The sequence below is a fragment of the Octopus sinensis genome, linkage group LG28 (assembly GCF_006345805.1).
Source record: "Octopus sinensis linkage group LG28, ASM634580v1, whole genome shotgun sequence".
NCBI classification, from domain to species: domain Eukaryota; kingdom Metazoa; phylum Mollusca; class Cephalopoda; order Octopoda; family Octopodidae; genus Octopus; species Octopus sinensis.
The window spans coordinates 10583813-10596651 of NC_043024.1; the positions used below are offsets into that span (position 1 = coordinate 10583813).

General features: G+C 36.8%; 1 protein-coding gene and 1 long non-coding RNA gene across 2 annotated transcripts in view; both read left to right on the forward strand.

The window, feature by feature from the left end:
• LOC118768331 overlaps positions 1–12522 on the forward strand; it is a 28344-nt gene extending 15822 nt beyond the window's left edge. Inside the window, exon 3 of the long non-coding RNA XR_005004142.1 lies at positions 12468–12522. This is a non-coding gene — a long non-coding RNA (uncharacterized LOC118768331). The remainder of the gene's footprint in view (positions 1–12467) is intronic.
• Positions 6779–12357, forward strand: LOC115225810 (carotenoid isomerooxygenase-like). Its single transcript, XM_029796780.2, has 3 exons — positions 6779–6910; positions 9874–10078; positions 10551–12357. Exons 2-3 carry the CDS (start codon positions 9887–9889, stop codon positions 11949–11951), a joined length of 1593 nt encoding a protein of 530 aa, XP_029652640.1. The 5' UTR covers positions 6779–6910; positions 9874–9886; the 3' UTR covers positions 11952–12357.
• Positions 12523–12839: the final 317 nt, after the last annotated feature.

Here is a 12839-nt window from a genome sequence, read left to right on the forward strand (position 1 = left end):
ACACACACACGCACGCACGCACACACGTAAATGCCGAATGATAAAAACGAGTGCTCAACGCCGCATTGGGGGATATAATTTCTTTATTTGTGAATTAAGGCTACCATTGGTTTCATGTTAAGTAAAGTAGGAAAATATCGTAGTCCCTTGACAAGTTTTCAAGCCGATCGCATGGAGAAAGGTGTTCGCCTCCATTATGGAAAACACAGCCTATGTGTGTATATATATATATATATATATAAATGTACTTTTATATATATATATATATATATATATATATATATATATAAATGTACTTTTATATATATATAAATGTATTTTATATATATATAAATGTACTATATATAAATGTACTTTTATATATATATATATAATATATATATATTATTATATATATATATATAAATGTACTTTTATATATATATATATATAAAAGTACATTTATATATATATATATATATAATATATATATATATATATATATGTATAAATGTACTTTTATATATATATATATATATATATATATATATATATATATATATATATATATATATATACTGTTGTATATGGGGAGAGTCATTCTCTTTTTGTGCCTTATTATTTAATACACTCACCGGTGAAATTTCCACTTATTTATTATTTTCATTTTCCTAAAATTTTCGTTGCGTCTTGCAACCTTTTCGGTAGTCTAGACTCTTGCAAACCAAATAATAATAATAATAATAATAATAATAATAATAATAATAATAATAATCATTTGCAACGAGGATGAAGGGGGACAATACATTATGAAGGGACAATACAAAGGATTACGGGGACAAAACAAAGACATACATAAAATGTTGGGGTTTACATATAATGGAATGATAGAAAAAGAAAAAAAGAAAGAAGGAAAAGTATAGACGATATGCATTAAAAGAAGAGAAGCATATGGCACTAAGAAGAAGAAGGATGGGGAGAAAAGGGGTCAGCGATGGGGTCCTCCTGATACAGGAGGAGCTCTTGGGGTAATCGAGGAACACCACCATCCAAGATCACCCTGAATATCATGAACAAGTGCCCTTTCTTCCAACTCCTTTCCTCCGACTCACAAGTCTACACTTACAGCGGCACCATCCACTCTTACCATTTTCGCAACTTTCACCCACCTTTTGATAAATTCCCTGGAAGACAGCACCTTATTCTCCGCCCTCAATTTTCTGTTCAAGTGGATCATAAAAATGTCGATGAGGGCTTTACAAAAGAGCGATGTCTCTGTCCGCATCCTTTTCAGCCTCGTCCACCCGACAACCTCTTTCGCCATAGCCACCAGGTAACGGAAAACTGCCTTGCCTGCCTGATTAAAGGACGGCGGCGGAACAATCATCACTATGGACTCGGATGGCAGACGTCCCGCACACGAACTCAGAACGTAAAGACGGACGAAATACCTATTTCTTTATTACCCTCAAGGGGCTAAACAGAGAGAGGACGAACAAGGACAGACAAACGGATTAAGTCGATTACATCGACCCCAGTGCGTAACTGGTACTTAATTTATCGACCCTGAAACGATGAAAGGCAAAGTCGACCTCGGCGGAATTTGAACTCAGAACGAAGGGGCAGACGAAATACCGATAAGCATTTCACCCGACGTGCTAACGATTCTGCCAGCTCACCGCCTTAATAATAATAATGATGAGGACGATGATGATGACGATGATGATGATGATGATGATGATGATGATGATGACGATGATGATGATCTCAGTTAATCTCTGTTATGTTACGCAATTATCATTCGTTGACTTGAAAAGATTTCGGTATTGTTTTTCTTTTTAATCTTTATGTTTTTCTTATCTCGTTAACGACGATAATCTTATACCGCGACTTTTATTTTGAGAAAACCACCGTCTGTTCATTTACCAGAATTTCTAATAATTCTTCTGCAACAATAATTCTTCGTGGTTTTAAGTGAGATTTATGAATTATGAGTTATGAATTGTTGACGTCAAGATAAAATGGAGCAGGCTGTGGTTTAATACTTGATTGATGATTTTTAGTCCCAGCTCTGATCTGATTGAGCAAATTTAGGATCAAACGCATTGAAATTATGAAAAAAATAAAAAAATAAATGGAGCTCCGTACCTTGGTTTTCAGGGGTGACTGGTAACACAGTCATCTGTTTGGTCGATGGGGGAATGGTGAAGGGTTTTCCTAGAAAGTTTTTTTGGGGTGGGTGGGTGGGTACTTACTAAACTCCCCAATGTCCTGGGGGAATTTCTGTTTTAGATCCACCTCTGCCCGACCTTTCAAGGACAGTTTCCTCTCAACCCATTTCTAGGTAAGACTGGCCACCCTGTTCGTTACCTCGTCCTAGTTCTTATCCACCTGGACGAACCGAACCAGACTCCGACCTGTTTAACTGGTCCGTTAGTCCCGCGTCCGACAAAGCCATCTGACGGCATCGACCTACCTCTCCAAATACCCGGTCACAATCCCACCGCCTTCTCGGCTTGATTTTCGCCCCTGCAGCCGACTCATATTCTTCTTTATGGTCGTACACGTATCTGTTTGGATTAACATTCTATCCGATGGAGTTTTCGGGTGGAGTTCCGTAAAACCTTCTCCACTTGTTACAATGTTTTTGCTATTAATTACTTCCTCAACCCATTCAATGTTGCTCTTCTGAACAACAGTGAAGTTGATGAAGGAAACACGTACCCGAGAGTGTGACTGTTGCTCATTTTGTTTTTAGGGTGGTTCTTTTTGCTTTCATGCTTTTTCTGGTTGTGTATGTATTTGTAAAAATGGGTCGCCTTGTGATGAAGATGTCGATGTTGGAGGTGATTTGTTCTTTAATTGATGTTGTGACGGATTTTGCTTTTTATCGTCATGTCATAGGGATTTCAGTTTCGGCCAGTCTTTGTGTTATGTCGCACGATCGGATGACCTCCACTCAACTATACTCTACTCCACTCAACTATACTCTACTCCACTCCACTCTGTTCTAGTCTACTACGACTGCTACTTCTCTCTAGACTGCCGTCTGTTCCCAGACTGCTACTCTGACGTCTAGACTTCTCCCTCCATATCCACGTATTGGATCAGCCTACTACATCGTCTGGGGGCACCCACACAACACTTTGTTTGTTTCAGATTCAGTTTTTCTCTTATCCCCGACGAAGTCCTTTTGATGTGATGTCAATGAGGACTTTGCTTTTGCAAGGTCTGAGTCGTAGGAAGAAGGCAGATGGTTGGTTGTAGTTTTGTCTACACCTTGAGGCATTGGCAGTCACGGTGGAGAGCTTCGCACCCTCTCCATCGTGGGGCAAAAGACTTTGGGGTGGTTCATATTCTCACACACAAAACATTTCGGTTTTTTTCCTTCTATATAAACAGGCATCTTTTTTAATTCCCCGAAACAGAAAAAATCGGGAATGCGATTTATTTCCTCTGCAGAAAACTATCATCTGGAATTCCATAAGAATTCCAGTCCTGTGGAGTTGTGGGGTGGAATTCACCTCCACAATCTCCCCATGCTTTTCCAGAACGGCTAAAACTCTCGCCGGATCACGGTGAACCTGACTCAAGTTCAAGTCAGCCTTTTACCCATGTAATGGGGAATCATTACAAAAGCCTCGGATGTGCAAGTTATAGCAGCCATTCTTGTGGCTTCTCGCTCACTTCTGCCCATAGCAGCTACCGTCCCATACTGCTTGCCTTTCTGTATGTGTAGCACCTGAGGGCCAGACATCTTCGAGGCATTTTTCGGTTTCTGCTGGAGTAGGAAATTTAAGTTTCTTCTTCTTGAGAGAAACACATTTATAAACAACTAGCAGTATCGCCCGGCGTTGCTCGGGTTTGTTTCGACCCTTTAGAATTGGAATTTTTGAGAAGTAAAAATTTTGTATGTAGCTTGTTATTCTCTTTAAGTGAACATTTTTCTGGTTGAAATACACCGAAAAATGGTGACACAGCAGTCAAAAATCGTAAAAAATAGGGATTTTCATAGAAAAAAAGCACCATTTTGATGTAAATAATTTTTGGTGTTAACATGGTCCGATTTGAATTTTATCTTCTATGGAATGAAGAGCAAGCCTTCTTCTATCATACTCTCAATTTTGGTCAACTTGTGCCACAGGGTCTCGGAGGAGATAGTGTTAGTTGAAGGCTACCAAACCTGCCACACACAGACAGACAACTTCAGCTTTATATATATAGATTATTCGTCGTTCGGAGATTTTTTTTCTCCTCCTCACTGAGGCACATAATACCTGGTGGCATAATGTCATTCTTCTATTTCAAATCTTGAACTGAATGGACATTCTATTTGCTGCTCTCTAAAAAAACATTGTTTTGTTGTGGTTCTATGTATTATTAGAGCTGTTGCTACTGTTATTGTTATTTATTTCTTTATTGCTCATAAGGGGGCTAAACACAGAAGGGACAAACAAGGATAGACAAACGGATTAAGTCGATTATATCGACTCCAGTGCGTAACTGGTCCTTATTTAATCGACCCTGAAAGGATGAAAGGCAAAGTCGACCTCGGCGGAATTTGAACTCAGAACGTAACGGCAATCGAAATAGCGCTTAGCATTTCTCCCGACGTGCTAACGTTTCTGCCAGTTACTATTGATAATTGAATTGTTCTTTACGCTGTTGTTGTTTTCAATCTTGTTGATCATGTTGCTGTTGTTATTTTTTATCTTGTTCAAATTGTTGCTGATGTTGTTGTTGGTGCTGCTGTTTGTGCTGCTGCTGCTGCTGCTGCTGTTCACATTGTCGCCATTGCTGTTGTCGTCGTCGTTGCTGCTAGTACTTTCGTATTTGTTACAGCCGTCACAGCATCAAGAGGAAATACTATTTCACTTTGGCGAGAAATCAGTTTTAGCTTCAGTCACGTTCTGTGTTACAACTGTGTCAGCAAAAACGCTGCTCTCTGTCGATTATTATGATTTTTCTGTAAACCAGACTTTTTTTAAATTTGGAAAATAAATGAAATCTTCTCTTCACAAAAATGCAAGACAATTATTATAGAGTTTACATTCCCAAAATTGGAAGAAATTACACAAAATGTTACCACCGCGATCCAGACAATGCAATTAAAACAATTATTAAAAAATATTTGACAGAACAGGCTGCAACCAACCGAAACGCTTGATTAAACACTTACAAATCACGGAGCTCCAGTATGACGACCATAATAATAATAATAATAATAATAATAATAATAATATAATAATAGTAATAATAATAATAATAATAATAATAATAATAATAATAATAATAATATGGAATAATAATAATAATATAATATGGAATAACAACAGAAAAAAGATGGTATAGGCACACACCAGAAAAGGTCACAGAAAACGAGAAAGCAACCATACTCTGGGATATGCCGATACACACAGATAGAGAAATTAAGGCCAACAGACCAGATATAGTTGTCAGAGATCATGAAGGAAAAAAATGCTTTCTAATTGATGTATCAATACCGGCAGATGACAACGTGTCTCTAAAAGAAATGGAGAAACTCTCAAAATACAAAGACCTGGAAATAGAGGTAACTAGAATGTGGAACCTGAAAACAGAAACAATTCCTATCATAGTAGGTGCATTAGGCATGATAAAAAAATATTCAGACAAATACATAACAAAAACACCAGGACTTACAAACACATATAACATACAGAAAATTGCACTACTAGGCACTGCACACATCCTACGCAGAACACTTTCCATACAATAACCATCAGAGCATCACAACAAATCACAGCACATACCCAAGGCACACAGAGCTGCGCTCGGTAGTGAAGTGAAAGCACGCTATAAAAATAAAACTACTGAATAATAATGATAATAATAATAATAAATAAATGCGCCCCTTTTTTAAAGCCTAGCCAGGTTTCATGGACCCGGCTTCCCGGTTTCAATGGCGTATGTGTTCCCCAGCTGGACGGGACGCCAGTCCATCGCAGCGTTACTCATTTTTGCCAGCTGAGTGGACTGGAGCAACGTGAAATGAAGTGTTTTGCTCAAGAACACAACGCGTCGCCCGGTCCAGGAATCGAAACCACAATCTTACGACCATGGTGCTGACACCCTAACCACTAAGCCACGCGCCTCCACAATAATAATAATAATAATAATAATAATAATAATAACGTAGAAGTCTATGTATTATAACCTTATCTTTTCCCTTTATATCTCATGTTCTTTATTTTTTTCTTTTGTAATCTCTCGCACAGTTTTTTTATGCAACCCCCACCCTCTCTCTCTCTGTCACACACGCATACACAAATTTATAAACACGTACACATATGTATGCAAAGATATGTATTGTGTAATCAAGTATATTTAAAAGTACATACGCATATACATACATCCATACATGAATACATACATATACACATACATACATATATGCACGCATATATATATATATAATATATATATATATATATATATATATATATATATATATAATATATATATACATACATACATATAAATATATATATATACATACATACATATAAATATATATATACATACATACATATAAATATATATATACATACATACATATAAATATATATATACATACATACATACATATATATATATATATATATACATACATACATATAAATATATATATACATACATACATATAAATATATATACATACATACATACATACATATCCGTATGAGTATATACACACACGTCCATGCACACATATATACACGCATATACCCTTATCACGAAGATACCCATTGCTCTCCGCACCGCCAGCCCTCCCCGCACCGCTGGACCTCTCTGTATATATTTTCAAGTTAACACAGCCTTCTATCTTCAGTGTTGATAACAACTTAAACAAACACCTTTGATTTTTGGCCGATCTTTGAACCGCGAGAAAGTAAGCATATATGTCTATTTTCTTACATATACGATTTGCTGGCTGTTATTATCATTATTATTATTATTATATTATATTTGACTTTTGCTTTGTATTTGTACAAGTTGGCTCCAAGTCTCACCCAAAGACCTCAAGAGACAACAGGTTGGAAGTTCATGTTGGTGTTATGCCTAGGGTGCCATATATTTGGTTTTGTACTTAGTGTTGTACTAGTGAATGTCTAAAAAAACCATACGAAAATTATGTTTGTTTTAAAACTTGAGATTACATAAAAAGTATTTTGCGTAGGATATGAACAGTTCCCATGAGCACTATCTTTTGAATTTCTGCCATTTTGGGGTTTCCTGGTGTCTGAGCTAGGTAGCAATCAGCCCCTTTTGCTATCATTCCCAGGGCACCCATGACAACAGGTATTGTTTTAGTATTCAGGTTCCACATTTTGCTGATTTCTATTTCAAGATCTTTATACTTACTCAGTTTTTGGTAGGTCTTGACAGATACGTTTATATCGCTTGGGACAGTCATATCAATGAGGAGGCATGTTCTTTGTCTGAAGTCTTTCAATATAATGTCTGGCCTATTTGCATCTATCTTCCTGTCAGTTTGAATGGTGAAGTTCCAGAGGAGTGAGATGTGGTCATTTTCAAGCACAGGAGGTGGATTGTGTTCCCACCAGTTTTTTTCATGGGGCAATCCAGGTTTTTGCAAATTACCCAGTGAATATATTGTGCAGCTCTATCATGCCTACTGAGGTACTCTCTGTAGGCGCTAGAAGACTGCATTTGGAGACAACATGGTCAATGGTTTCATTTTGTTGTCGGCATACACGACATGTTGGGCTACTGCCGTTCTTTAATATGTTGGCCTGGTAGTTTCTTGTTGGTAGGCATTGATCTTGAGCTGCTATGATAAATCCCTCTGTTTCAGATTTTAAGCCAGAGGCCATTAGCCATTGATGGGTCAGGGCTTTGTCGATATCTGCATTATTCGCTCTTTTTGGGTATTTGCCATAGAGAGGTTTTTCTTGCCATTTATTATTCAGAATATCTAAGGCCGCAGTTTTGGCACGGGTTTTCATGCGCCTAGCTTTTTCTGTGCTTGTTTCTTGTATGTCTATCTCTAATTCCGAAATTGGTTGTATTCGGAATTCACTTAGATATTCCTTTGCCTGTTTTGTGACTGAGTATGATGCTTTCTTGTTTTCATGTTTTGAGACAAGTTTTAACATCCAGTCCTCAGAGTTTTTCAGGTAGGTGTCTAGGCCAATTGTAGCAATCTTCATTGTTATTGCCAGTTGCAAAAGACCACGGCCTCCCTCTTTTCTTGGCAGATAGAGTCGTTCTGTATCTGCCTTAGGGTGGTGCATTCTATGCATTGTCAACAGTTTCCTTATTTTTCTGTCGAGCTGACATATTTCAGTAATTGACCAGTTAACAATATTGAAACTGTAAGTCACGACTGGTATGGCTAATGCATTGATCACTTCGATCCTGTTTCTTGCATTCAGCTCTGTCTTGAGTATTGCTCTCACTCTTCGATAGCATTCTCTCCTGATCCTTTCCTTCATCTCTGAATGCCTTATTCCGTTCCCTTCAATTACCCCTAGGTACTTGTAGCTCTCCGCTGGGTCTAGTTCTTTTATGACATTCTGTTGGTCAAGGTTAACGTTAGATGTTTCTGTCATTTTTCCTTTGATAAAGGTAGCCTTTGCACATTTATCGAGGCCGAATTGCATTCTGATGTCGTCACTGAATTGTTTGACTATCGCTAGTAAGCCCTTGAGTTGTTCGTCATTTTTTGCAAAAAGCTTTAAATCATCCATGTAAACGAGATGATTTATATTTTTATCAAACATTTTATACCCGTACTGCGCGTCATTGAGCAGCTTTGAGAGAGGTATTAAGGATAAACAAAAGAGGAGTGGTGACAGTGAGTCACCCTGGAAAATGCCACACGAAATTTTTACATCACCAGCATTTAGGGATTCATTGTCACTGTTCAGAGTTAGTGTGGTTCTCCATGATCTCATACTTACAGTCAAGAAGTTTCGCAGAGTAGGTGCTATCTTATACATTTCCAGGCATTTCCTAATCCAGCTATGTGGTAGGCTATCAAAAGCCTTTTTATAGTCTATCCAGGCTATTGATAAGTTTTTGTGTCGTTTGTGACAATCTTCTAAGATCATCTTATTGATGAGTAGTTGGTCTTTACAGCGGTAGGATCCACGTTTACATCCTTTCTGTTCATTAGGGAATATGCTGCTGTTTATTATTATTATTATTATCATTATTATTATTATTATTATTATTATTATTATTATTATTATTATTATTATTATTATTATTATGTTATTATTATTATTATTATTATTATTATTATTATTATTATTATTATCATTATTTGTAACCCCCCAAACTTTATGTCTGTTTTTGTATTGTCTCTCTCATCCTGGTGGCAGAATCGTATACACAAATATATATACGTATATTATTAGTGTGTGCGCGCATATATATATATATATATATATATATATATATATATATATAATAATATTAGGGAGTATATCCAAACTTACAGGGAAAAACTAGATTTAGGATTAAATCTAATTTCACAGTATAAATATAAATTAAATTAGAGATAAAACCACTATTAGGCAAATCAAACAGTGAAAAACATAACCAAAACATAAAAATAAAAATAATTAATATAATAGACAAAATATATAAAATATAAAATTTAAATTATTTAAATTTAAAATTATTAATTGATTTGCCTAATAGTGGTTTTATGTTTATTAATAATAGTCGTCTTTTGTTTATTTCCGTAAACCTGCCTTCGTCTTTTGTCTATTTTCATAAAGCTTCCCGTTATATATATATATATATGTACGTATTTCTTTGTTTTACACTGGATAGATATGGCATGGCCTTTGCTAATCGAATTCACTTTCTTTCATTTCTCAGGAAAGGACCAACAATGTGTGTCTCAGCGACTCTCTTTGCTTCTCTATTGTTATCCGTGTGTGCGCTATCAGTGTCATCTCTCACCACCGATTCCCCTGAATTCACAGACACATTCAGCTCTCTATATACGACAAACCTCAAAGAATTCAATGACTTTCCCATTTATTTCGATCAGAAAATTCCGGAATGGTTAAAAGGAAATCTGGTCAGTATCTATATTTAAATCTATCTATCTATCTATCTATCTATCTATCTATCTATCTATCTATCTATCTATCTATCTATCTATCTATCTATCTATCTATCTATCTATCTATCTGTCTGTCTGTCTGTCTGTCTGTCTGTCTGTCTGTCAGTCAGTCTATCCGTGTGTGTATGTGTGAATGCATCTGTGTGTTTGTATCCCTTCTCCATTTGACAACCGGCGTTGCCTTATTTATGTCCCTGTAACTTAGCACTACTGCCAAAGTGACCGACAAAATAAGTACTACACCTCCTCCTCCTTTTTTTTAAAAAAAAGTGCTGATGTTAATTTGTTCGACTGGACCCTTTAAGGCGGCGCTCCAGCATGGCCGCAGTCCAATGACTGAAGCAAATAAAAGATACAAGATTAAATATGAAATATATTCCTGCCATTTCTCTCACCTAAATATTTCGTTTTACTTCATTCATTGCAGATACGAAATGGTTTTGGTCAGTTTGAAAACGGCAAAAGGCATTTTCTCCACATGTTCGATTCATTTGCCAAACTGTCGAGCTGGAAGATAACCGGAAACAACACAGCTCTTTTTTCAACGAAGTTTGTAAAGAGTTCTACTTACAATCAAAGCATGGCCACAGACGACATTGCTCCGTATCTCACGTTTATCGGCGTCGAACCACCTTTTAGTCGATGGAAGCAATTTAAGTCTATCATAAATGGTTTGGATAACATGAACGTCAACGTCTATTCTTATCACAAAACGGCTAAAGCAAACGGTCAAGATGGCAAGGGTTGTTTTGCACTTACAGATTATTGGAAAATGTATGAATTCAACTGTACTACTTTACAGACCATTTCTGCATTCGAGGCGCCAGTTCCTCAGAAGTCATCACTTGGTTTCTTAAACCTCATATCCACGGCCCACCCTCTGCCCGAATTTGGCACAAATAACTCTTTGTTATTCCTATCGACGTTGAGCTTGGTTCCTTGGGTGAAAAGTTCAGTGAAGTTTATTCGGATTCATACAGCAGAGAAGCGAGAAGTCATTGCTAGTGTACCCGTTGACCAAATACCCTACATGCATTCTTTTTCTACGACCGAGCATTATGGGATATTGTTCTGCCATCCGATGTATTTGAACATTCCTAAATTTCTCAAAGAAATGCACCCGTTCGATGGTATGGACTGGTACGGGGACAGACCGATTGATGTTAACATAATCAACTTGAAGACGGGCGAGATTATAAAAATGAAAACAGAAAACAGCTTTGTCATGCACCACGCAAATGCCTACGAGGATGAAGATGGAAATATCATTGTAGACGCAGTCGGTTACGATGATCCGTTATTTGTAAAATCTATGTTAGTAGAGAATATGGTGAATCCAGCCAAACGAAAAAATATCCCGTTTTCAGCCCAGATCAGACGATATATTTTCAACGTTCAAAACAAGACAAGCAAAGTTCATACATTTTCCAGACCTTCGAACGAAACATTTCTCACTCGGTTCGATTTTCCGACGATTAACGAAAATTACCGAAGTAAACCTTACTGTTTTCTGTACGGCGTGGCATTAAGGGCAATAGATAATAATTTAACAAGTATAGCTTTAATCAAGAAGGATGTCTGCGAAAAAGGAAGAAACAAATACTATTACAAGACCGGTGTGTACGTGAGCGAAGCCATTTTCGTTCCGACACCAAATGCGGAAGAAGAGGACGATGGCGTTTTGCTACTTCCGGCGGCAGACGCATCAACAAATAAACATTATCTTTATGTAATAGATGCAAAAACCATGACCTTGATAAGTCAAGCGGCACTTCCTACGACAGTCCCTTACACATTACATGGCCATTTCATTCCCGAAAAACTGTAAATCGTGGAAATATATTCATAACAAACATGGCAGCGACGCATAAAAGCATAAGCACTTTAATCTTATTATTTGCTCAATAGTTCACCTCACTTTCACTTAGATTTATCTAGAGAAGATTAAACGCCTCACACACACACACACAAACACACACACACACACACACACATACACACACGCACACACACACACACACGCACGCACGCACACATATACTACAAAGATATACTTTTAGACTACATCTGCTCTGCAACCACTTTGACCTACTCACAAGATGAGCCGAAAAATATACAAGCAGCTTGGAAAATTCCCACAAACTTTATAGTCCGACGAAGGCAACTTAGCCGAATCTTTAAACTCACTGTCAACGATTAACACTTGTTAAAATAAAATATATATGATACTATAATTAAATGTCTTGCGTGATTCTTCAGTCAATGCTTGCTACTTTTTTTTTAGATATAATAATACATGAAAGCCAATCTAAAGAGTATGTGTGTGCGTGTGTGTTGTTTGTAGTGTGTGTGTGTGTGTGTGTGTGTGTGTGTGTGTGTGTGTGTGTGTGTGTGTGTTGTGTGTTGTTTGTATGTGTGTTGATTTGTGTGTGTGTGCATTTGGCGATACAAATCTGAGAAATAATACTCAGTACATGAACATATATCTATCTATCTATCTATCTATCTATCTATCTATCTATCTATCTATCTATCTATCTATCTATCTATCTATCTATCTATCTTACGGAGATGTACTTGCATAGCGACTGACTTGATCTGAGATCGTGTGCTGAAACGAAAACAATTAAAGCGTGGAACACACAAAAACCGTTAGATTCACTTCAACATTTAAATTTATATATATATATAAGTAGATAAATGAATTATCTTATTA

Excerpts from the sequence above, each read along its gene's own strand:
- LOC115225810 (XM_029796780.2), top strand. The coding sequence starts at position 9,887 with ATGTGTGTCTCAGCGACTCTCTTTGCTTCTCTATTGTTATCCGTGTGT. Across the intron at positions 10,079-10,550 it reads AATGGTTAAAAGGAAATCTG|ATACGAAATGGTTTTGGTCA; the intron begins GTCAGTATCTAT and ends CATTCATTGCAG.